This window comes from Acinonyx jubatus, chromosome D1, assembly GCF_027475565.1.
Source record: "Acinonyx jubatus isolate Ajub_Pintada_27869175 chromosome D1, VMU_Ajub_asm_v1.0, whole genome shotgun sequence".
NCBI classification, from domain to species: Eukaryota; Metazoa; Chordata; class Mammalia; order Carnivora; family Felidae; genus Acinonyx; species Acinonyx jubatus.
The window spans coordinates 25,478,456-25,505,047 of NC_069390.1; the positions used below are offsets into that span (position 1 = coordinate 25,478,456).

The 26,592-nt window shown below is 46.2% G+C and overlaps 1 protein-coding gene across 4 annotated transcripts in view; it reads right to left on the minus strand.

Moving 5' to 3' along the window:
* Positions 1-10,009: 10,009 nt before the first annotated feature.
* Positions 10,010-26,592, minus strand: part of TRIM44 (tripartite motif containing 44) — a 110,068-nt gene continuing 93,485 nt past the window's right edge. For 2 of the 4 annotated variants that reach the window (XR_003424979.2, XM_027072883.2), the window contains one exon: positions 10,010-14,654. Coding sequence is in view for 1 of the 4 variants with exons in the window: in XM_027072883.2 (XP_026928684.1) it covers positions 14,627-14,654 (28 nt within the window). In the remaining 3 variants the exon portion in view is untranslated. Of the gene's footprint in view, positions 14,655-18,389; positions 18,574-19,216; positions 26,533-26,592 lie in introns of those variants that run through there. The other 2 variants (XR_008290389.1, XR_008290390.1) reach the window with 2 other exon arrangements.

Consider the following 26,592-nt stretch of genomic DNA (forward strand, 5'->3'; position numbering starts at 1 on the left):
CTGTATTAAGCACTTTTCACACATTATCTTATTTGATCATTCTCATCAGTATGTCAGGTTCTATTATGATCCCCATTTTAGAGATGGAGAAATGGAGACACAGGGCGGGTAAGTAATGCATTTAAAGTGACTTAAGACATACCAGGCCCAGGCTTCCTGATCCATTTTTCACTCCTACCTCCATTTCAGGAAGAGAAAGCTTGAGTAAAAGGCATAATGAACTCGTCCATGAGAAGAAGGCAGTGGGAAGCTGATTGTTGGAAGTGTTGTCATCTTGAGTCTTCATTGACAAATCTTTGAGTTTGGTGTTGATACAAGGACGTTAAACTCAAGGTCACAAGAGGATTTTACTCCAGCTATGCCCACAAAACCTCTCTTTTAGATGCATAATGCAGTCAACGTTGTACTGGTTCTATTTAACCTCTGCCAAAACAGCTGGTTGAAGTGGTTTTCCTCTCAATTAAATTAACTGGCTGTCTCAGTGTTCTGCTGTGTCAGGCTAAGAGTACACGAAATGGGATGGGGGTAGATCCAGTTCAAGGCCATAGCGTTGTGCATTCCTAGAAACGGAATCCCTCGATTAGCGTGAACTGTCGTGAGGAGAACCGGGGACCACGGGGGTGATGGCTTCTTTGAGACATGCTGTGTCCATGAGCTCCTGTGGATGCCGTGCCTTTGTTCCTGGGAGAGAAAGGGTCAGAGTGCACTAAGGAAAGGGGTGAGAAGGAGGAGGCAGAGGGGAGACAGCTGTTTCGGCAAGTGGGGGGTATTTATTTCTTACCATTGCTAAATGCTCTCGTTACATTGCAGTGGATCTACTAATCTCCTAAGAAAATACAACCCTGTGTCTCTTCTTTCCTCAGAAGGGCATGAACTCTGTACAAGACGGCCCGCAAGTGCACAGAGGGTGTCACGCACACTTTCTGTACAAGGAACAGGGTCATGACTGCATCACCAGCCTGATGATACACACACACACACGCACACGCACACCCCGCATGACACGTGATCGCTCTGTTGAGGGGGTGCAAAAACCTCACTAAAGTTGTAGTGAGATGGAACATTGCACTTATACAAACTCCTTTCAGGGAGACAACTACGTGGAGTTGGAAGAAATACTTTGAAAAGCCATTTGGAAGTGAGGGGGAGGGGTGAGACCCTGTAAACGGGGATGCTGGAATGACAACAGATGGGCGCTAAATGGTCTTGTCTAAAAAGGGGGTCGGGGCTTTTGTTTCGGAGTGTGTTATGCACTTGGGGGCATGGCCTCCAATGCCCCCCCCCTTCCCCACGCCTACACACCACACCCAGAGAAAGGTGCGGACCATCCTATCCTCGAAATAAAATGTTGACCTCATGTTTAAAGAACGGCAGTTGGGAGGGGTGCCGAGTCTTTTTTTTATAACCACATTTCCCTCTGGTATTACACACACTCACTCTCGCTGGTACTTCCCAGCCCCGTCTGACCACCACCACACTGATGGTGAAGTGCCAGAGAAGGCATTTGAAAATGGTCCATGGTCCACTGTAAGAGACCAGACACAAACCCCCATTTTTTTGAAGTTTATCTATTTATTTTGAGAGACAGAGAACATGTGCAAGTGGGGGAGGCGGGGGGGGGGGGAGAGAATCCCAAGCAGTCTCCACAAGGTCAGCGTGGAGCCCAATGCGGGGACTTGAACTCACGAACCGTGAGACCATGACCTGAGCTGAAATGGAGAGCTGGAAGCTTAACTAACGGAGCTGCCCAGGCACCCCACAGACCTCCATTTTTAATGAACTTACACATCAGTTTCCTAGTCCTGAGAATGGAGATAACCAGTCAGCTGGGATGGAAGGGTCCTGCCAATGCATGAGGTTTACTGAGCACCTTCCCCTGCGCCTGGTGTATCGTGGGGCTACAGGTCTTAGTCAAGCAGGTCAGTGCTGCCTTTGCTTGCCACAACAGTAACCCCAGGATGCAGCCTGGAGAAGAGAATGGGGGTGGGGGTGGGGGATGGAGGAAGAGAACCAGAGAGAGAGAGAGAGAGACAGAACCACAGCCTGTTAGAGCTGCACCTCATATTCCAGATGGTGCCTCTGTGACGAGAAAGATTTCCTTGTGCTAAACACCAATGTCTGCGCAGGCCCCGAGGCTAGAAACGCCAGACTGTGGAAAGCTCACTTCCCTTTGGGACCAAAGATGGAAGCGTGGGGTGTCTCCCAGAATGTTCTAATGTGGGCTCCTGGGTCACGGACCAGACTTTCTCTTCTGGGAGATCATGGCCAAAGCTAGATAAGAACTCAGGTTCCCCAATGACCTCAGGCCAATCATTCATTCCCTTTCAGCCCATTTTCTCACCAGTTAAATGAGGTCATTGGGACTCCTCTCTAAATCTTTTTCTATAACTGTTACATGGAATGCCGGGACACCATACCCAGTTCCCTTCGAGGCTCCGTGATGTTCACGAACATATTACAAGGTCTGAGGAGTCCCACAGGGACTTTGTGTGGCCTCCTCTTTCACTTCCCAAGTTACCTGACTACAGTGCATTTTTTCATGGCTCATGCGCTCTTCGTGTCTCAGTCTGCTCAGGCTGCCAGAACAAAACACCGTAAACCGGATGGTTGATCAGCAGAAGTTGATTCCTCCCAGTGCTGGAGACCGGAAGTCTGAGATCACAGTCAGGGGCTGGTGAGGGCCTCCTCCAGGTGACAGCCTGCCCATTTCTCAGCGTGTCCTCACGTGGAGGAAGGGGCAAGGGAGCAAGCTCCCTGGGGTCCCCTTTCTAAGGGCATGGATCCCATTCCTGAAGGCTCCACATTAATGACCTAATTATTTCACCAACACTCCCTCCTAATACCATCACACTGGGGGTTAGAACTGCAATGTATAATTTGGGGGGTATGTGAATATTCGGTCCAAAGCACTTGGGGAATTGCTGCCCTCCATAAAGTCTACGTTGGAGTCCGGTTCTCCTGGTATAGCCCCAGTGTGTGCGCATGTGTGAACACACACAGTCACCCGTGGACACGCATACATACACATCACCCATATGCACGTGCACACACGCACATACACGTACACATGCACACTCATGGAGGGGAGGAAGAGTTGGGGTTTCTTAGAGGCAGGATGTTTCCATTCCTACTGTCCCCTCTCTCTTTGCTAAGATCTTACAGTGTTAGAGCTGGAAGAGGTAGAGAGATCCAATCTAAGAGACTCTACCCCTATTTTAGGAGTGTTTAGATTGGGAAGTTGACCGGCCAAACGCTGCACAGCAGGGACAGCAGCTAGGTTTCCCAGCTCTCGTCCCCCTCCTCCTGGGAAAAGCAAGTGCCTTTTGGTGGCACCACATGCTTTGGGCACTCCTGCTGGCAAAGATGTCGCTAAGGGTGTCGCCCAGTTTTCTGCATCAAGATGTAATATCTGGAGTAACTGGATATGAATGCTATCAAGACGTTAGTCCCAGAGTCCGCGAGTATTTTTCGAACATCTATTTTGCGGCGGGCAATTTTGTCGGCATTGCTAATACAGCAGTGAACAAACAATACAACCTTCAAAAAGTTACTGTATGAACAAATAAGTGCATGTAATTTGAGATACGGATACGAAAGTGTAACTGGATGGGTGTGGCAGAGAGGGCTATGTGGTGGCCTCGGGGAAGAGTTGGAGGCCGAGCAGAGGAGCCAGTGTGGGGCAACGTAAGGGCAAGCTCCATCTTCCACGGCCCCAAGAAGACTCCATTCGGATGCATGACGGTCACCACGATAAGCAGTCATCACAAGCTACCGCTTCCTAAGTATAGGTACTGTCCTAAGCCCTGTAGATCCAGCTTCCCCTTTAATCCCTCAGAGTCAAGGACAGAGCCAGTACCAGAGCCAAGTTTGTCTGTTTCTAAACCCAGCATCAGGAGCAGCCTCGTTTCATTTTCCAAAGACCACACATTTGCTCTTTGTCCTGGAGATTCAACACTGGAGTCAAGTGGTTCGTAATGTTAACAGTTTCTCCCTAACAATTTAGGCTAAACCTTACCTTTCCCTTCATTCCACCACTGGTGGGTCTACTCTCCAGAGACCCTTCCCTTCCCCAGTAAGACACACAAAATCAATTACGTCGTATTATCTGATGCCAGTTGTGTTTATGCCTCACGAGGGAGAAAAGTATGTTTTTATGAGCGGAGATTTTGTTTTTCTATTCTGTTCTCTTCTGGTGGGTGGGGGGGAGGATCTCAATACTTTTTCTGAAGTTAGATTATTGCTGGGGGGTTGGCGCTGAGTTGGCAGAGGGGATGGCCGTCCCTTATTTGTTTTCTGTGGAAGGGTCTCAGCTGTTTTTCCGCCCTTATTGAATTCTCTTACTCTTGAAGAATGACCCAAGCAGAGAAATTTCCCAAACATCTGAAATCTGAGAATTTGTGTCTGGAGTCCACAAGGCTCATGGTTTCCAGATGGAGAGACCGGAAGGAAAGGAGGCGGAGGCACAGAGGAAAGAGGGTGAGAGGATAAAAGGCCAGGGGAAGCCTGAACTCTGGATCACTTCTGACAGCCTTGTGAACCAGGCCAGGTCTCTTATTTGCTCCGCAAGTTTACCACTTGACAATGTGCCAGGCCTTAAGGAATGCAGCAGTGTGCGTGTCCTCCTGAGACGGTTCCAATGATTATGAGGAAGTAAGTCATCGTGAAATTGTCTTTTCTGGGGGCAGTGACTAAGCTCATAGCACAGTATAAAAGGAAGCTTATGGCTTGGCTATCAAGAGGGGCATAAACACTCCGGATAGATTTTCTCACCATCTCAGAAATGGCAAAAGACAGATACTTCTAGAAATCCTGGCTTCTTTGCACCACTAAGCCATAGGCAACACTGGACTCCAGGTGATCTAATTCTTCCTCCACATGTCTTGTTTTTATGCCAGAGGTGAGGAAGGGGGCTTAGCAGGCAACCCAGTTTTGAGTAAATTAATAGGCAAGTATAGTTTGGTCATAAGTGCCCATAAGGTCTGATCTCAGAAAGAATGCCCTTGTTTGATCAGATAGGCCAGTGTTTTCTAGGGAAAATAGATCAGAACCCACCTGTTAGCAAGTGGGAAATTGGTTTAAGAGCTGAGAAAATACCCATCTTTATTCTCACTAGTGGTTTCTTTATCATCACCTCCACCTATAACCACTCCACTGATATCACCACCACCGCCACCACCGCAGAGCCCAAGAACAGTCTTGCTCCTCTATCATGGTTCTTTCCATTTGGAATAGGCTGAATTTGGTACCAGGATACAGCCATCCAGCCTGGTCCGAAAGGCCCCGGAAGGCCAAATGCGTGGAGAGAAACCAAACGCAGAAAACTTATTTCCTAACCAACACCTGCAATCTCTAGATATTCTAATAAAAACGGCGAGGCAGCAAACTGACATCTTGAAGCTGGAGAACCACACTCGGCCTCAATGTCGTCAAGAGCCAAGCAAAATATTCAAGCTCTCCTGAACCCGGTCTCCCGGCCTGGGATGTGTAAATGTTTAACTACACTCTGGCTTGGGGGGAGAAAACAAGCAGAGGCAAACACATTCTGGGATGGCAGAGCTTCAACAGACCACTCATCTCACCCTGAGGTGTGAAGGGATACTGCCTGCCTCCCCAAGCTGAGCAGTGCCCAGAATTTATGAACTTCTTCAGAGTATAACATGAATCTGGGGTCCAAGCCAGGCATTATAACATCGAGAAAAGGTGAACAATTTTCCTCCCCGCTGCTCTTCCTATTGCTGATTGTACTATTCAGATGTGAATTATGATTTAATCCCTTCTGTGCTGAGGGTGTTGCAAAATGTTGGTTGCAATGTAGTCATAAATATTTAAGTAAAAGGAAGAGAAAGAGGAAAGAAGGAAGAAGGAAGGAGGAAGAAAGGAAGGATAGAAGAAAGGAAGGAAGAAGGAGGGAAGGAAGGAAGGAAGGAAGGAAGGAAGGAAGGAAGGAAGGAAGGAAAGAAGGAAGGAAGAAGAAGGAAGGAAGAAGTTAGGAAGGAAGGAAAAAAGGAAGGAAGGAACAAATGAATGAAGGAAAGATGGAAGGAAGGAAGGAAGGAAGGAAGGAAGGAAGGAAGGAAGGAAGGAAGAAGGAAGGATGGAAGAAAGAAAGGAAGGAGGAAGGATGGAAGAAAGAAAGGAAGAAGGAAGGAAGGAAGAAAAAAAAGGAGCAAATGACAAAACTCATCATTGCCACCAGCAACAGATGGATAGGCATGGAAAAATCCTTGCCTGTATACCAAATGGAATGCAGTTGACTTAGATCATTTCTATATGTAATCAGCATGGCATGGGCTTTTACAATTATGTGGTGTTGACAGCAGTGCATCATGGGAGAAAAGATGGTTCAAGTCGCACGCTTCTGGATTTCTTTATCTTAGGGTCATCAGAACGGGGCTAGGTTGCCACAAAGTGCTCAGTGATCCATGGGAAATGAATCATGTCTTCGTTCCAGGGCTTAATATATGCATTACACCACTATTAGAAGCAAGCAACTCTGTGGTTGATGGCTCCAAGGAGGATTAAGGTCAAAAGTGGCCCTGGAGACCAAATTCCCTAGAGAGGGCTTGCCACACAACTCCGTGTGTCCTTTCTTCTGAGTTTTCTTCTCTTAGCAACAACTACCCAACACCAGCTTCCCAGGCTGGTACCATGTCTACATAAGGTTTATTCTTCTTGCAGCGAAAAACTGGAGAAATACAAGGGAGAATGTGTTACTACAGGTTAAATCGTGTTACATCAACTTGTGGTGAGGGTCCAGTTTCTTTTTATTATACTCCAATTTGATTGTAATGACTATTGCTTGAAATAAATGGGCAATTGACAGGGCCTTAGAGATAACAGGGATGCTTAAGTGATTTTTATAGTAGCAGTATTTGTTGTAACAGAATTTGACCTGTATTCTGGTTATTAGTTTTATTCATCACATTGGAAGCCTGGCACTTCCATTGTTCATGCCATTATATGCAAAGCGCTGTAGCATGAAAGTCACTTGCAAAGTTACGGCAAAAACTCTCTGAACGCTAGAGGCTCAAGGAACAATAAAACCTCAGGTGGGGGGGGGATGTTTTGTTTAGCTAAATGCTCAGAGGTTTATTGCTAAAACCCCTAAAGGTGTTTGTTTTATTTTGTTTTGTACCATTTATGATATGAACACCTCTAAAATGTTTGATATGCAAATTCTTGCCTTCTTTCTGGGCACGATTTCATTTCTCTAGGTGTGATGCTCAGGGTCATCGTTTTGAATATGATTATATTGTCCTATAATACAGCAATCCCCTTCAAGAGTTGAGATGTGTGTGGAGCTGTTCTGAGCACTAAATAGCACAGTTTGAGTTCTTCCGTAGACTTACGTGTTTTTGTGTTTTCTATTGCTTTTTCCTTCTTGACCTAAGTTTCCTCTAGGAGTCTGTTTCTCACCCTTCTATTTAATCTGTGGTAGGCTTGAAAACCAGATGTCAAACATTTAGAACTGTGTGTGATGTAGGAATAGTTTCTGAGAAGAGGCTTGATGGGTGGACGTATGGCCTTTCTCTTACGTATTTGCTTTGTAGCATTTATTTCAACTGGTCAGAGGCCTAGCTTGTCACTTCCTCATGCTCAGTCACTTGTGAGTGGGTCCAGCAGAGGTTCCAGATTTTTCCAGTTCTGTCTCAATTACTCATGGTCAGAGCACTTGTTTGGATTTCATCTTCCAGAAATGAGGATAAGTGAAACCGACAGATGGCTGAGCTGTAGGTAAATGAGTAGCTACTGAGTCCCCAAACTGGTGTGAAGTTTGTGGGCCATTTTTGTAAGGCAAATGGCCTGCTGTGTGCTGTGGCCACGATGGCAACACTCACTAAATGGACTGTAAAATAGACAAGCTCTTTTTGCAGTCCTCTCCAAGAATATGAAGCTGGCCCGACATCAATCTGTTGGAGACATCTTCAAGATGTTTAATTAAATTACAGACTCTGTCACAGCTGGCTGACTTTTGGGATTCTAAGACTATGATAGAAGCCACGGCTTTGCCTCTTCTGATGATTTCACGATTTATGGCCTTGGAATAAAGGAGACCAAGAAAATCGAATAGCTCCCTCCCTCCCAAAGTGCAGTTTCAGGTTAAAAGAGGTTTCCACTGCCATCCTTAGCCCTCCTTCCCTTATGTACCCTGTGCATCTGTAGACTGTACAGAGCAAGACCTAAAAAAAAAGGTCCAAGTCTGCTGCCCCACGGCCTTACTGTATGTGTGGTGGTCGGGGTGTTATTCACCAACACAAGGCAGACTCTGTGCCACTGAGAGCGAAAGATTAAGACAAGGGGTTGTGAACCCTTTTAGAGCTAGATTTAAATCCTGGCTTCTCATTTATTAGGATGTGACCTTGGGCAGAGCATCTAACTCTCTAAATCTGATTCTTGTGCAAGAAAATAGGAGATGATAATGTCAGTGCTCTGAGAATTAAATAAGATAATGTGTAAAGCAACGAGGCCAGTGCCTGGCCCGGAGAAAGAGCTCATTAAATGGTAGCTAGTATTATTAACACAAGGATTTAAAACTGGAGATTGCAGTTTTTAACAAGTACGGATACTCGGCACAGCCAGTTACTGACTTTAAGTGGTCTTTTCGGTTTTTTGTTTTTCTGTGATATTTTCTTCCCTTATTAAGATTGGCAGCCTGGCTTTCTCCCGGGCCAGGAGATGTCCCAGACAAGCTGCAACTTCACCCTTTTATGAGTGTAAAGGAAATGGGGCCACCTGGAAGTTGGACCAAGCAAAGATCAATGAAACAAAGTAGAGTTGTAGCTTTCCGAGGGAAAGACAATAAAATGAGAAAGGGCTGGGGCAATGGGATGTGGTGTTGAGATACTGGCACCAGGCAGTAGGGAAGGAAACCTCCAAACACGTTGTGGTTTGTTAAAACATGAGACTCTTGAGTGCTACAGGGCTTGGCAACCCCGTTTCACCAGGCAGAAATGGCCTCAGCAACCGGAGAGGGGAAGGAGGAGACGCTACAGGAGACAGAGAGTCTGCTGTCCTGGCTCTGTCGGTGTGGCTCGCCGGGCAACCTTGAGTGACCGACTCGCCTCCCTATCTTGGACAATTTCTCCGAAGTTCACACAGTCCCCCAGCTAACTAACGAGGTCTGATGGAGACAAATTTGTTCAAAGGAAATTCAGAGTAGGGTTCATAAATCGCAGCTCCTCCAGACACGCCTGGTGGTGGGTTTTAGGAGGGGTTTTTATACAGTGAATTGTAATGCCTTTAGGCAGGACTTGCACTTTTGGTTCACAAAGTGTCTACTCTCCTGGGTTCTCACATTTTGCTTCTGTGCATATGACTTTTGGTTTCACTGCCGCCCCACAGGTGGAAGTTGGGGGGCACCTAGATGGCTCAGTCAGTTAAGCGTCCGACTCTTGATCTCAGTTCAGGTCTTGATCTCAGGGTCATGAGTTCAAGCCTGTGTTGGGCTTCATGCTGGGCGTGAAGCCTACTTAAATATATATATATATATATATATATATATATATATATATATATATTTTTTTTTTTTTTTATTGTTATATATATATATCTCACATGTATAGCTCCAAGGTTCCACAAAGATGTTTTTGCTGGCCTACCTGTAATTTTCTCTACCAAAGATTTTTTATTTCTAGAAAATATAAAAATTAAAATCTGATGTGCCCCCTGGTTAATCCAAATTGTAAAGCTTTAATATTACTTGAAAACATCATTCAGGATCAAGTATTCTTTGGGTTATAATCTAACTTTGCTCAGAAAATTTAACCTAGGCATGGATTGTTTTACTTTGAGGAGAAAACATATCTGTAAATAACGACGACTTTAAGTGTATCCGCTTGCCCCTTCCCAGAGATCTCCAAAACCACTCTGGAGAAGTCAGGAGTAAATGAGCATCTGTATCTAATAACCACACATCACCGTCTCCAACATCCCCACAGTTAAGGATGGAGATCATCATGAATATTTACACCTAGCAGGCTCCTTTGTGCACAACTCTCAGAGACGAGTGGTATTTCCAGTAATAGTTTATTGATTTCCAAATGCACAGGGGCGCTGAGTCCAAACATCCTGGGATAGCGGTAAATCTCTCTTACAAAATAATTTACAGTATGAAAATGATATACTGAAACATTAACTCAAATGTGTAATTCCCTTGGAAGAGCGAGCGTTCCCTTGTTTAACGTGAAGGGTGGATGGAGAAGGTAAGGAGGGAATGTGACTGTGCACAGGAAAACAGGCAGAGGACAACGGATTCATTGCTTGTCCCCACCCATGCAGTATGGCCTGTCACTGTGCAAAGACTGGTCAGGTTTGATTCCTGTTAATATAAGCCCACTGTCCCCTCAAGGTCCTATCAACCCCAGCATGGGCTCTGTGGCATGTTTTGCACCTTTATACCCACAAGTGTCTCAATTTGTTTTCATTTTCCTGTCCCGGCACTCCTTGTGCTGCTTCTGGTGTGTGTTCAGTTCCAAATGCTACTCTTCCACCAGGCAGGCCCCCTGGGCCTGAGTCTGGGAATGGGCTGGGTGGGGGCTTCAGAGCACTGCTGGGTGTAGGCCATATTAATGAGATCTCGAGTCTCTTCTCTCTCTCTTAAGTCTGGGCTGTGTCATCCCTAAAGAGATTTGTGTTTTCAACTGAAGTCCAGATGGGCTAGGCACACAGCAAACATGCAACCGATTTTCTGATTACGAAGCATGTACTAAACAGCCATTATGTGCGTATGAAACTTCAGGTGTTGGCAAGAGAACACTTTCTAGGTGGGGGGAGGGGAGGACTTCCTATACCCTGCCACCAGCACAAGTCACAAACTCTGTAGCTGTGCCCTCAGTCCTGACTGGAGTGGGCAGACTCCTGGGTCCTCAAAATGGCTGGGCTATCGTTTCCCATATCGTTAGACATCTCGGAGCAGGGCTGGAGCCCACCTTGGCCCCGTGCTTTAGGAGCCGACAACCTCTGCCAAGGAGCTGTTCTTCTCGTGAGCACCTTGTAAGCAAGCTCCTGAGCTCCAACTATGTGGTGACACTTGTGATCGGGGCTGGCAGAAGCCTCCGCGGTGGTGCTGTGGTACACAAGATCAGGAGGGGGCCGCCCCGGTCTCCCCTGAGTTCCTCCACTATGTGTGTGTGAGGGTCTATGCATGTACCCTTGTCATTTACATATACATATGTACTCAGTGTGTGTGTGTGTGTGTGTGTGTGTGTGTGTGTGTGTGTGTACACATGTCCATAGCAGGTATCAGCAGGAAAGTCTAGATTCACTGAACTTTGAGTTAACACATCGTCAAAGAGCACAGGACAGGCTGGGCTAAAATAGGAAGACTGCCTTCTCTGTGGCAGTGCAGCAGCAGACATTTTCAAATAAACTTAGCAGAACCCTCTTCACTTGGACCATTTCTTAGAACTTCTATACTCTTGAAGGCCTAGAAAAACTCTCATTTCTGGGGGATGGCGCCAAAAAGTAAAGGCTCCCCCAACTCCTGGGGGCAGGCTCAAGTTAGCAATGTGGACTTCACATATCTGCTACAGTGGCAGAATGAGGCTACCTCGATGCCATTTCTGAGCCCAAAGGATAGCCATGAAATGTAATTTTGGAAAAGAATCCATAAAGTGGGATGGTCGGATTGCAGTGGGGGGGGGGGTCTGAGGCCTCCTCCTCCCTCTGTGTCATCGATGTGCCACCGACCACCACAAAGTGAGGGAGAGCTGGGCTCAAAATCTGGCGCCAATACTTCTAGCTGTGTAACTCAGGGCAACGGGGTCTTCCACTCCACATCCGTTTTACCAGCTGAGAAACTGGGGCTGAGGGCAGGGCCTGGCTCACAGCTGGTCCTCAATATAGGTCATTTCTCCCCCCACAGCTGAGACTCTAAGGACTTCTTAGAATCGCCCTGGATTCAATGATATCAAATCAAAGGACAAACCCACTCTCAGCCTCCAGAGAACCAAACTTTGGAAAGCAGCCAGGGATCGCTGTGGGGACCCAATTCGTTCTGGACACACTCGTGACCTGCCTCCCTCGGTGACTTCTCCCCGGGGATTTCTGCAACACCCACCCCTCCCCCCACAGCCTGCAGTCGGTCAGCACACACTTTCGAGCACTCTAACTGTTACTGACCTGGCAGTAAGGCCTCATCCTGCTGGGGCTTAAGTCTGAGCAGCACGCTCTGGCTCCAGGGGGGGGCTGGTGCCACTGCAGGAAGCATCCTCGTTCTTACATTGATAAATGCTGCTGGCAGGAACTCAGGAGCCTGGGCAGAAGCTGTTGCACCATGTTTAATGCTTCCCTGGTTAAAGTTTTATCAGGTGCTGAAGACAGCAGGAGGCCATCGAGCAAATCTGAAATCCTAAGTAAAAGCAAAAGTGCTTTCCTTGAGGATTACAGAGATATAATAACATACGGAGATAGGCTGGCATGTATTTTTATACTTCTGTTCGTATCTACCGCATACATGCTCGAGTTTCCCAGAAACTGACTTTAAGTAATAACATATAATCAGGTATGGAGGAGCCAATGGTCTGTCCATTGCTAAGATAAAGCTACTACTTGGGAGATTCAACAATAATTATTGGGGAAAGACAAACACAAGCATCCAAATCCTCAAGTGTTCTTAACCTGTTGGTTTTTAAACTCTTGTAAGAGTGGCCCCTGGTCCTTTTTGGGGAGTTCTGTTGGGTGAGGCTGGGGGTTGTCATTAGTGGTATGCCAAATTCTCCAGTCTTTGCAGGCAGATAGGGAAAGCACCAAAACTGTCTTAGCCATTTGTTGACCACCAGTTTGAGAGAAAAAAAAAAAATATATATATATATATATATATATATGTTATTTTTTTTTAACTGCCCAAAGGACTCTTGGTCCCAACATCCTAACATATGTAGTGAGTCAGGGTAATCCTAACCCAGAAGCAGATATGCCCAGTAGCTTCCTGGCCTCAAAGAAATAGTTTCATAGCAAACACCGGATTGGACGATGACATAAATAGGCTTCCTACAGTAAGTATTGCTTCGGCCTCAAAACCGCCCCCCCCCCCCCCCCCCGAAACCAGCTGGCCCTAAAGCTCTGTGACAGGTACACAGGTCACAGGCAGGCAGGAGGAGAGGGATTTCTCCAGGGCAGATGCCTTCAGCTCTGCTGCGGGGGCAACTAGAAGTCGAGGCCCTGAGTCAGCTGCGTGGATACAGTTCCGATTGTACTTCTCGGGAGTGAACACAAAAATACCACTAAAGGCAGAGGACAGGGAACGCATACACCCCACTCGCAAATAAGAATTCCCTGGGAAGTGTCCCATTTTATCTTAACTGCATGTACGAACATTCTATTTCATAATTAACTGTTTTATCTAAAAGTAAGGGCATCCCCTAACTCCAAACCATAAACTGATGTCTGAGAAAATGCAGGTTCTTTAGCTTGCGGGTTTGCACTCCCTAGAAATCATGGCTTACTTGGGAATAGAAAACCTGATGGTAAGGAAATGTGACTCGGGAGTGGGGAAGGGCTGGAAGTACAACCAGGGTGTGCCTCTGCTCATGGTACTTGAGAGGGGAGAGCCTGGCTGCAGGAGAGGGTCCGAAGGCCGGTGGGTGGGGTGCCATGGGAAGAGGGGTTCCAGCTGGAGTGAAAGGTGGGTGCACCTGCTGGGAGACGGGGCTTGACTCAGCACACCAGAGCGATAAGAACTCTCCCTACACTGCATTTAAGCCAAATGAGGCCAAGGGGGTTGGGGCGAGGGCACCAAAAACCTACACTGAAAAATTCCCACTTTGCAATATACACTGCAGACTTCATGTTGTGACAAGACCCAGAAAACTGGCAGAATTCACCCAAATAACTCAGGCTCCATCAGATCCTTTAGTGACTATTCTGGAAACTCAGGCAATTTGAGTTCAGAAATACTGATTTCAACTTTTAATCAGATCTCTTTGGTCCTTTTTTTTTTTTTTTTTTAAAGTCATTTCCTTTCCACCTCTTCAATCATTTTTTTCATTTCCACAGCACTGAATTATGGATCTGAAGTGCTGGATAACCTCATATACTAAAAATATCTCTGTATTTCAAACTTTTAACTCTTTCTCCAACCCCATCTTCAGGCCACCCATCTTACTTCATGGAACCACATTTTCACAACTGTATAATGGGACTTTCTGAAACTATCTACAGAGCCCTACTTTGCCCCTCCCCCATTATTTCATGCTTCAGTATAAATAAAGTGGGGTTTTATTCGCAGGTAGGGAAAAAGTTCTGACTGCCCTTCAAGATTATTCCAGATCCTTCCAGATGAAGCGATGCTGTCTGGGTATATGATATTCCAAGGGCTGGCTTTCCTGAGTAAGTTCAAAGCAGCCATTGAGGGACTACCTGAAGGACGCTTCTTAATTAACTGCTCCTGGTTGATCACAGGGGCACTTTTCCTTGACCTACCATGACAAGAGAATGATAAGCACAGTCAGTGACAATAAAGTTGGTCATCCCTTGGACAGATGTGTGCCTGCTGTGGACCTGGGGATGGATCCGGTGGAAGGACGTTTGTTGCTGGGCAGCTTTCACAGAAATCAGAAGCCGTTACATACACGCCGTCACATACACACAGGGGGAGGGAGGAGTTTCCACTGGGGACAGCAAGCCTTCATGTGTCCTCGTCTTCACTGGCACCGCTGCAGAGGAAAGGAGAACCAGGTGAGTTACGGCCTCACAAGAAGGGGGGTAGCCTAGTCTACTGGCTGAGGGCACAGGCCCTGTTCTCAGACCCACCTGGACCCCAGTCCTCAGCTACCACCGTTGGGCCGTTGGCCATGGGCAAGTTAGTTAGCTTCTCTAAGTTCTGATTTCTTTGACTACAGGGATAACTTTGATGATAAACCCTGCTTTACTGGGTTATTGGAGAATTAAATAAATAAGATAATATATGTAAAGTACACGATGCCTGGTACACAGTAAGTGAATAGCTATAAAGGCGCGAGTGAAGGTCATAATATTTTTTAAGCTTACTTGACAAAAAGCTAGTAAAAATCAGCAGTTTGACTTCCCCTAAGCCTTAAATCCTCTATTGTTAGGAGAGAAAAACAAAGAGAAGCTCTGTCTCTGCACTGGCCAACAGCGCTTCTCATTTGGAATCAAGCCAACGTGTCAAGTCCCGCCCCAGGACAGTCACAGGGCTCAAATGTCACCTCTTCAGGGAAGGTACTCACTCTATCTAAGTAGGATCCCCTGGTCATCCCCCCATTTTATTTCTTTAATTGCCCTATGAATTGTCTGCTATTTACTCTCCACTCTACCTCTGACTGGAGCCTACAAGAGTAGCAACACTGTTTATTTTATCAGCACTATCTAATATTTTATTAGCAGTATCTAGCGTTGGTATTGTGCTAGGCACAGGGAAGTGCTCAAGAAATAGTTGTTGTCAAAAAGGGAGTGAGAAGTAAAAACAACAGGAAGGGAGGAAAGGAGGGAGCTGAAAGGAATACTTATTACTGCCCTGACCAGGTTGTCCTAAATGTCACTGATATTTCAGGCGCCAAAAAAGTGAGCTGTGAGTCCCAGAGGCATGGCTAGGACCTCGGGCGCCTGAGGTTCGAGCCTCCCTGGCTCGGTCCCAGAAGGGAACACTGTTGATATAGGGACTGGGTAAGAAAAGGGCAGGGGCAGAAGTGAGCCCACTACAAAGGGCATAAGGAGCAAACTTGCCTGGTTTCTCCTCCTCTGCTTCTAGAGGCCACTGTCCTTAAAATCAGATGAGTCAACTTGATCACGTGCCTACTGTGTGCCAGGGACCCTGAGCTAAGCGCTGCTCACGATGATCCCAGAACATAGGGACGGGTGGCGTTATCCCCACTTTGCAGGTGAAGAAAGTGAAGCTGAGAGGTAGAAAATCCTCAGTCACCAGTGAGGTCTGTGTCCTTAAAACTTAATGATTAGCATGGGCTGGATGAAATCTGAAGTAGTGAAGTGGGGGGTGGGGGGGGCTTACAAGGGCAGAAAAAAATCTTCCTCCAGTAGAGATAGGAGCTGGAGAAAAGGGAAGGTCTGGGGTGCATCCACTCCCAGCTATGACCTAGAAATGTTTTATCTCGTGACAGATTATCTACGTCCATATAAAATCTGTGCTTTCTTGCATCCATTTGGGAGAAAGGAAAATATCCCAGGCAACAGACTTGTAGTGCTTCTGCTAAGAGCAAAAACATTTCGAGACACAGAGCCTGAAATTAATGTAAGTGTACTCTAGGAGCCAAAAACTCAGCAACCTGCACTATCCAAAAGTCTGCCTTATTTCTCCCCTTTTCCTGCCTGTGGTCCAATCACAGGATGAAGGGTGCACGCTAGGAAGGGCTGGACAGTGGACTGTCATTCAGGAGTAGTGTTTGGTGGCATCTGTCCCAAAGGGAACAAAGGGTCTTTTACGAAAGTGTCTCACCAGAATCGAGGCACGGCTGGAACTGGCGCCATAGTCTCCCCTTTGGTACTATATCCAAAGCAAGCTCTTATTGTTCTCTTGTCAACTTTCCTTCAAATATGAGAGGTCTAGCAGGCTGACTGTGCCCTTTCCTTAAGCTGCATTTCACTCTTTAGCATTCTTAACTTGAGATGCATAGTTTAAAGGGTTCATGAACCTACTTAAATTGTACACCAAATTTTGTCTGTGTGTTCCTTTGTTTCAGAAAGGCCATAATTTTCATCATATTCACAAAAAGGTCAACAACCCTTCCTCCCAAACTGAGTATAATAAAATTAAAAATAAATTGAGTGCTTTTCTAATTGCTAGGTTCTTTATTCTAAGACTTGCAGGGTTGGCTTGGGGAAAGGATCAGAAGCCCATGAGAATCTTTTCTCATGACCCTAAAAGAGATCTATTCTGGAGTCTGAAAGATATAGTTCATCTCCTAGTTTAGAAGCATGAGATCTTAGATTCTGGCATATCACTGATTCTTTCATTTGCTAAATACTTATTGACTGTCTACTATGTGTTAGGCATGATGCTAGGCACAACAATGGATGATGGACACAGTAGCTGTCCTCATAGACTTTACAGCCTTGCAGATGAGGGGCGGGGGGAGAGGAGGGAGAGGGGAAGGAGAGAAATGTGGGGAAGGGAGAGAGAGAGAGAAATTTTGTATCTTCAAATACAGTATATTTATTTTCACAATTAACAAACAAGCTCTTTTTCACAATAATGAAGAAGAAAAAGGATCTGAAGTGAATCGGTAACACAGAACTTTGCTCACTTTGTGTGTGGTCTCTTCTGGAAAGTTACACAATCCAATTAGTATGAGATAGCATCTCTGGAACGCTTCTTCACTTTGTATATAAGCTGGTATGTGTTCATAAGACTTTATCTCAAACAGTCTATGAAAGTCTTTACTCTCTCCTAGGGAAGTAACACAGCCTTCTACCTCAGCCACTTAACATCTTCCTCTTGAAACATCTGCTGATCACATTTAGATTTAGATTTAGATTTATAATTGGATTGGTACTCGGATGTTACGGAAATTCCTCCTATTGTCCGCGTTGTTATTGATGTCATTGTTGTTGTTTTGAGAATGAACTAAGGGTGTTAGAAAGACAGCCCGTTCACGTGAACTACCCCAGAATAGTTAAATAAAATAAATAAAATACTTAATTAAAAAAAAAAAAAGGAAAGACAGCCCACTCTATCGTAGGTATTGACCAATGAGAGAGGCAGCATTATAGGACTTTGAAGTCACCAAGACTGAACTAGGTTCAAATCTCTGCTCTGGCACTAATGAGCTGTGGGCTTGGGTGAGTTACTCAACCTCTCCGAGTCTGTTTTCCTCATGGTATTTCTATCTAATCTTACAGGTTTATTGTGAAAGTTCTATGTATTTCATGTAATATAAATGATTAAAAACGTGGGCTCCTTTCTTCAACCTACCTTCCTTCTGTCCCTGAATCAATACCTCCCGCCTCCTCCTAACTCCTTTAATGTTCCTGGTCCTGGCATCTGGAACACTACACTCCGGAGCAAATGTGTCCCTATCCGCAAATGCCCTTACGTTTCTGGAGAGCAACAGTGCCTTTCTTTGCTTGTTTGAGGAGTTTTGTTTTTATTTTAATGACAGCTTCAGACCTGACGAAATACAAGTACTGAATAGAAAGAAAGGCTGAGTTCTGTGGTTCTGACCCTTCCAGCTGACAGGTCTCTGCCAAACAGGAGTGAAGACAAATACCGAGTGAAGCTTAGTTCACTGGCTGCAGTCACAGACTGAACGTAGTTGGAGAATGCTGTTGTAGCTAAAAGCAGGGGTTTTAAACTGGGGCACACATATCCTTGTGGTACATAATGATTCTCCAGGGGGTATGAGGGCATGTGTGATTTTTAAGGAACTACAGGTCTAGATCCTTAACTTCCATGTGTACTCTTTCTTAAAACTCACTTGTCGGGGCGCCTGGGTGGCTCAGTCGGTTGAGCGTCCGACTTCAGCTCAGGTCACGATCTCGCGGTTCGTGGGTTTGAGCCCCGCGTCGGGCTCTGTGCTGACAGCTCAGAGCCTGGAGCCTGCTTCGGATTCTGTGTCTCCCTCTCTCTCTGCCCCTCCCCTGCTCATGCTCTGTCTCTCTCTGTCTCAAAAATAAATAAAAACATTAAAAAAAATTTTTTTAAACCCAACAAACCTCACTTGTCGAAGAACGTGCCCGTGATCTCTTAAGTCCCCACTGTAGGCCACTCCCGCCTGCACAATCACCGTCCTGCCCTTCAGAAAATAAATGCACGCCTCTCACCCTCCTGACTCTTACCAGGGGACAATTTTCAAATTCCTTGCCTCTAAGAGAGTCCTAGGAGAGCAAGGCAAGACACAATCAAGGACACAATCCTTCATTTTGCCCAGGCGACAAACTCTTGGCCAGGTTGTGTGCTCCTGTCTGTCTGTCCACAGACCTAAGGGTTCACATTCAGAAGTCAGATGCTTGTCACGATGTATGTACTGCTATTTGAATTGAAAAAAGGTCATCCGACTTGGATCTGACAGAAAGCAAGACTGATCTGGCTGCACGGTTTGACCACAAAGACCTCTGCCAGTTAGATTATGTAGCGAATCTTGCCCATCAACTTCATAGGCAGTGCCAGAGCTTTGCCAAAAACATGGGCAAGGCTCATCCCATGTCACATGTCAGATATCACAGCCTTTGAACTATCTATACTTGATATGTAATTTCAGGAGTTAACTTTAAACTGGACAAGGAGGCATGTAAGTTTTCTTGAGAGAGAGAGAGAGAAAGAGAGAGGGAGACAGCACGAGTGGGGGAGGGGGCAGAGAGAGAAAGAGAAAAAGAACGAGTGGGGGAGGGGCAGAGAGAGCGAGTGAATCCTCAGCAGACTCCACACTCAGCTCAGAGCCCAACACCGGGCTTGAGCTCACCACCCTGGGGGCATGACCTGAGCCAAAATCAAGGGTCGGGCGCTTCACCGACTGAGCCAACCAGGCGCCCTGGCACCTAATTTTTTCTAAATAATTTTAGCAGGTAGGAGACAAAGTTTCGCTAAGGAACCGAGAGCCCCTAAATCCGGACTGGGAGAGTGGCATGCCATCTGACACACCCCTGGCCGGGGAGCCAGGGTCACGGCGGGTTGGGGCTGGGATGGGACTAGGGAGCCCCAGCCAGCAGAAGGCCGTGCCCCCTCGGTCAGCCAGGCACACTGTGGAGGAGGGATTGCGTGAAATCGAGGGATCTGCCAGGGGTACAACACAGCCCCCGGCACACACAGCCCCTGAACACCTGCTGACAAGAGTGGCGATTCTTTAGGCAGTTCACGCGGACAGGAGCTCAGCCTCTCCACTCGTGTCTCCGGAGACGGCAGCTTATGAGAGGACGTTAATAAATGAGGTGTGCGGCACTCTGACCTCGCGAGTTTAATAGCTTCTTTTCCTGAGAATATAATACAACTTAATTTGATTTGGCATCGCTCCTATCTGCTGAGTCCTTGGCTATTTATTAATTCATTGTTGCCGTAAAAGGATTATTCAACTCGAGAGGATAGAGAAATTAAGAGGTATCAACAAGGGAGGAAGGTTAGATTTGAGAAGATAGATTTAGTAGTCTCCGAGAGTGAAGCCACACAGGCATCGTCACGGAGCTCACCGGCAGCCTCCATTAGCCACCTGAGGCTGTGGCTGCCCAGTTCCAGTAAGCGTGTGGCCGGTCTGGCTTCGGGGGTGGACCGCACGCCCAGATCCAGGAACACTCCTCCACCAGACAGAGCAGGACAGCCACATCTGTGCCCCTTGTCACCTGCCCTAGCCTGCCAGTGAGCAGGGGTCACCGTGCTGTAAAGAATTAGAACTTCGATTTTTAGCCGCTGCCTATGGAACTAAGTGAGGTATGAATATAACAGGAAGTGAAATGTCCTCAGTTTATCCCAGGTTAACTGAGAAAAACACGAGAGGACTTCAAAGTTTTAGTCCTGGCTTTGCTGGGGGACTCTGGGCAATCAGGATGCATCGCGTTCTAAGTGAAATTTAGGAAAAGTCCAAACCGGACAAAAGCCAAGCTCCTTTCTGACACACAGGCTCGCTGAGCTAATTAACTGGCTCTCATTTATACTGTTTTCTCTCTTGCTTCCTGTGTACATCCCTCTCCCTGTCCCTCTCCAGCTCAATCTGAAGGCTGGCCTAAATGTTCCAGGTTCCTTCACCTCTTTCTCTGGCGGGGTCCAAACGCAGGTTGTTGAATAGCACTGCTTGATTAGGACCCACTACAGAGAGCCAAGAACTAAAGCCTGGTGGGAGCAAAAGCCCTCTGACTCGTCAGTTCATCATGGCTCTTAAAAAAGTCTCAGGTGGCTCCAGCCTTGCTGCATCTTCCTTCTCAAATCACAGGAAAGACGGGGAAAAGGATCCTTCTCCCCAGATCGCATTCTACTTTATCCCACGAACCTTCTCTTCAATAATAACCATTATTCACAGACGGCCGACTTAATGGTCCATGCGCTGTGCTAAGCAATTTATACACACAATCTCACTAAACCCTAATAGTAGCTTTTGGATGGGTATTATGATCTTCATTCGACAGATGAGAAAATGGAGGCCAAGCAAAGGTACGTAACTTCCTCAGGGTAAACCCAGTTGGTAAATGGTGGATCTAGATTATGCAGACTCCAGAACCCTGAGATATGCAACTGGGCTTGGGTAAGAGGTGTGACACAGGCCTGTATCTTTTAACACCCTGTTATGCAGTCAGTAAGTGATAGCCATGAAGTCTTCTGAGGCTTAATTTTTTCCCCTGAAAAATGGGATGATACCTACTTCCAAGGGTTGTTGTAATACGATGGAAGGTACACGCAAATTCTTTTTAGGATGAGACAGTGCCAGGTAAGGGTAGGATTACTACAGGAGGAGAAGGCAACAGACACTGGGTTTGCATCTCAGCCCTCCAGCTGCCTCTGCCTTTACAGACCAGTGTGGGCGCCTCTGAGAGAGGCTTGGGTCTCCAGCCTGGCCTCGGGTCCACCCTCTGACCACAGTGCCAGCTTTGATCTCCCTGCACCCTGTTTGCTGTTTTTATAGGTGGCTACCCTTCTTGCACTCCACAGGGGCTAAGTGGGTGGTGGCCTGTTTCTATGGGAGCCGGGTGGGGGGGGGGGCGGGCGGGGGCGGTTCCAGCAGGTCTGTTCAGGTGGTGCATGTCTGTAGGGAGACACTCACTAGCCTGCCAATGCCCCATCTACTCTCAGAACTCCCTTCTTTTTTTTTTTTTTTGTTTTAACGTTTTATTTATTTTTGAGACAGGGAGAGACAGAACATGAACAGGGGAGGGTCAGAGAGAGGGAGACACAGAATCTGAAACAGACTCCAGGCTCTGAGCTGTCAGCACGGAGCCCGACGCGGGGCTGGAACTCACGAACCATGAGATCACGACCTGAACTGAAGTCGGCCGCTTAACTGACTGAGCCACCCAGGCGCCCCTCAGAACTCCCTTCTTAGGATGGAGTCTCCTGTTGCTGCGGCTGGATTTATAAAGGAATCATTTCCAGCCTTCTTTTTTTTTTTTTTAAATTGAGAAAGTAACATTTTACTTTTTGCTGATCTGTACTTTCTGTAACAAATACTGTTTCCATGAAAAGAAAGAAAAATCCATAGCATTATGCATCAGTGATAATTACCTTTAACACACTGAAAGATATTTATCTTTACCCCTTCATGCATACATAAAAATACATGCTTCACAGGCTCTTTCAGAATCTGCTTTTTCCACTCAACTAGCAATCATAAATACCTTTTCTTATCAAGAAAATATATGTCTAGGGGCACCTGAGTGGCTCAGTTAGTTAAGTGGCTGGCTCTTGGTTTCGGCTCAGGTCATGATCTCACCATTCTTAAGGTCAAGCCCTGTGTGGGCGCTGCCCTGTCAGCACAAAGCCTGCATGGGATTCATTTTCTCTCTCTCTCTCTCTCTTTCTCTCTCTCTCTCTCTCTCTCTCAAAATAAGTAAATAAACTTAAAAAAGAAAGGAAATACATGTCTATAAGATTGTGATCCAAGACTGAATTGTATGGATTTACTGTACCTGGACATTTAAATTATTTCTAATTCTCACTTGTTATCCCACACCTCTGTGACACATATCTATGTGGATGAATGTGCAGGTTCATCCTTAATTATTTCCAAAAGGAGAAGGAAGGGAAACACCTGGGTCACAGGGCATGTTTCTAAAATAAACTTTATTTTTTATAGCAGCCTTAGATTTACAGAAAAATTACAAAGATAGTCCCAAGGGTTCCAACATGTAGTTTTTTCTATTATTAACATCTTACATCAGTAAAGTGTGTTTTTTACAATGAACCAATATTGGCACACTAGCACTAAATGAAGTCTGTATTTTATTCAGATTTCCTTGGTTTTTCTCTGATGTTCTCGTGCTGTTCCAGATTTTGCCCAAGTACCACATTTCATTTGGTCATCATGTCTCCTTAGTCTCCTCTTGGATGTGACAGTGTCTCAACTTTCTTATCTTTGACAACACTGGCAGTTTCGAGGAGTACTGGCCAGGTATTTTGTAGACTGTCCCTTGGCTGGGATTTGTCTGATGTTTTTGTCATGATTAAGTCATGGTTATGGGCCCTTGAGAACTATAGAGACGCCCTGTTATTCTCATCACATATCCAGGTCGCCAGCAATAGGACTTAGCACTGCTGATGCTGACCTTGATTGCTTGGCCCAGGCTGTGCTTGTTAAGGTTTTTCACCGGAAAGCTACTCTTTCCCTACTTCCCATACTGTACATTCTGGAAGGAAGTCACTATAAGCAAACCACACCTACGGAGTAAGGAGTTGTTTTCTCCCTCAATCAGGGCAGAGTGTCTGCACACATATTGTAAATTCTTCTGAACATGAGATTTGTCTCTTCTTTATTTATTTATTCAGTAGTTTCTATCAGTATGGACTCATGGATATTTAGTTTTACACTTTGGATTATAAACCAATAAATACTATTCTGTTTATTATTGGTCAAATTGTTCAGCTCTGGCCTTTGGGAGCTCTTTTCATCAGCTCCTATGGCCCCTGACATGCCCTCATCAGTGAGGGGTTTGCTGGGGGTTTGTTTTGAGCACTTCCTTACTTTCTGGCACTACAAAATGCTCCAGGCTCATGATGTGTATTTCCTTCCCCAGTCCTAGAATCAGGTATTTCTCCAACAAGCAAAGGAGATGTACTTTTAAAGGCATTTGATATACGACTGTTACACTGTCCTTCAGAAATCATCAGAGGCTGAGTTACAATCATTACTCAAATAGGTATGAGAGTGCCCCTTTCCCTACACTCTTGCCAACACTGGGCAGTTGCAAAGTGTCTGAGAGTGGGGGTGTGTGTGCACACAGCGTACATGAGTGTGTGTGTGTATCTCCTCTCTGAAATGGCTTCCATGTTATTATTCAGTTTCCCATTGAACTTCAAGAGGAAAATGCCATGGGGGCATTTCTCTGTCTTTCTGTGGGCCTCCCCCAGCCTCCCTCTCTTCCCCCAGCACAACTGGATGTCACATAACTGATGACCTCCAGTGGTGGGGACTGGAAGGGAACCTTTCCGAAACCCCTATTAGGAGCCAGGCAACTCTAGAGGGTGGGGTGACTGGAAGCAGAAAATAGCCCAAGGGCTTACCTTCCCTGCTCCCTGCACCTTCAGGAAATCCCCCTGACCCCATTTTCTCATCTTTTCTTGCAAGTGAATAATGGAAACCAAATCTCACTCAAGCAGCTTCCTTTCACAGAAATCTTAAACATAAGATTTCATAAAACGCTGGACTTCAAATTTCCTGTTGCTGTATCTTACAAGTTACCAAAGGGAGAGGGAGAAAGGATCAATAAATAAATACATACTTGACACTAATCTCTAATCTCTGTATGAATTGTGGGCTTTTTTTTTTAAGTATTCCAGATTAGTTCTCAGTAGTTTTGAGTCCCACGGTGACCCTGAATTGAGGTCCAGAAGTTGAAAACTGGAAGCAAACCAATTCTCAAGACCCACTGTGGCTTCTTATATCACAGAGGGTTATAAATGTGGATTTAAGGGAAGAAGCACCTAGATTTGAGTCACAGCTTTGCCATTTACTAGCTGTGGGATCGCGAGCTCAGTGTTCCTACCTGGAAATGGAGAACAATTTAGTGCCCTCCTGGAAGAGTTGCAGGGAAGATTAAGCGGAGATGAGCATATACAGAGTGCTTGGCGTGGCATGGTACCTGGCACACAGAAAGTGCTCAAAACGTTTCATAGTTCTAGATGAAGAAATCAAGCCTAAGAGAGGCTGACGCTCATACAGTGAGTTGATGGCGGTGAGATGAACTGGAAATCAACATTTCTGGTTCCTGAATACACTGTCAAACTTGCAGGTCCCGTTTTCTCTAAAAATGCCATTTATTAACAAAGAGAAGAGCCAACATGGACATCACACATGTGCTGTAGGCGTCATGCCATCATTTGAATGAGTTCAAGATTCCTTCCCGGGCCTGTCCCTTGGTGTCTGGTAACTGGCCATTTGTCAATGATGGCAGCAAACAGCTAGAGCCTATTAAGTGTATCATATGTGCTGACCGTTGTGCTCAGAACATTAGAAGCACCCTCTCCTTATCCCATCGAGTCCACCAGCAAGTTCTGCTGACTCACACTGCAGAATCCATCCTATGCTGGTTCCCTCTTCTTCTCCACGGCCACCACCATCTCTTGCTTGACCTACTGCCCTTGCCTTCTGACTGGTCCTCCTACTTCTACCCTTACTTCACTACTGCTTAGTTTTCAAGCTGCATTCAGAGTAATACTTCTCAATGTGCAACAGATTATGGCGCTGCCGCACTTAAAACTCCTTTAATGGCCTCCCATAGCCTTAGAAGAAAGCCCATCGTTCCCAAATCCCTGCACGATTTGGCCTCTGCCTCCCTCTCTAACCCGTTTCAAGCCACCTGCTGGCCACACTGGCTTTGCCTGTTCCTGCATGAAGGCTTTGGCATTGCTCTTTGATTCCCTAAGTTCTTCCCCTCATGGCTTGGAGTGACTGGCTCCTTAACATTCAGGTCTTAGCTTCAATGTCACCTTCTCAGAGGCTTCCCCTGACCAAGCAGTCTAGAGCAGCCACCCCAGTCCTGCACAATTACGTCAGACTGTTGTATTGTCTCCACAGCACCTGTCACTACCTAAAGCTACTCTGAGATGCTAAGCGTCCTTAAGTATTTTGTTCCCTGCTGTATCACCAGTACCGGATAATGTGCCTGACACCAGGGAAACCTCACCAAATATTTTTTGAATGAACGACCCAGTGAATTATCAAAATAACTCCTTGAGGTATTATTGTTCTAGAAACCTTCCAAGCCTTCCCAGGTTAACTGCGGGCAGCTTGCCAGTCTCAGAGATACTTCCCAGGAATCTCATGGACAGCTGATTTCTACAGGTGAGCCCAAGCTCTATCTCTTTTCTGTCACTGCAATCACCGGGCACACAGAACCACAAGGGGGTGGGGGGAGGCACCAGGTGTGGCTGAGAATGCTGTATCAGACATGGTTACTCTTACAAATGACTAAGCCTTACTGGTAAAGGATGGGTGTGTCCAAGGAATGCTGTGTCACTGAGGGCAAAGCAGAAGCAAGCTCAAGTCCAGTCCTCCCCAAGCAAGGAAATCTGAAGAGCCAATTCCTCCGCGTGAGGAAATGTTCTCATCTGGCCTCCTTATAAAATAGCTGCATGTTTGGCAACTTCCAGCCCTCCACAATCCAGCTGTGAGCTGTGCTCAAGGCAGGTCTGGGTTCTCAACTTTAGCTATCCTCCCTTCCCCTAATGGTGTGCAGAGGGAGAGAGTCAAGCAGGCCAAGGTGGAAGTAAAGGGGGCCTTATTCGTGGTTCTCCTCCCTCCCTCTGTAGAAACACCAGCTGAGGCACGGGTCCAGAAGTGGGAGAGCAGGGTTAGCCACTGTGATGGTAGGGACGGTGGGAAAAGCACACAGCTAAGAACCGGAGACAGGGCTTCAAGGCCCCGGTCCACACACATCAGCATGAGACCGTGGGTGGGAGGCCTCTTTAAACCGACGTCTTCACATCTGTGAAATGAAGATAGTGACACATGTAAGGACTCACTAAGTGGAGGCCACCGTTATTAT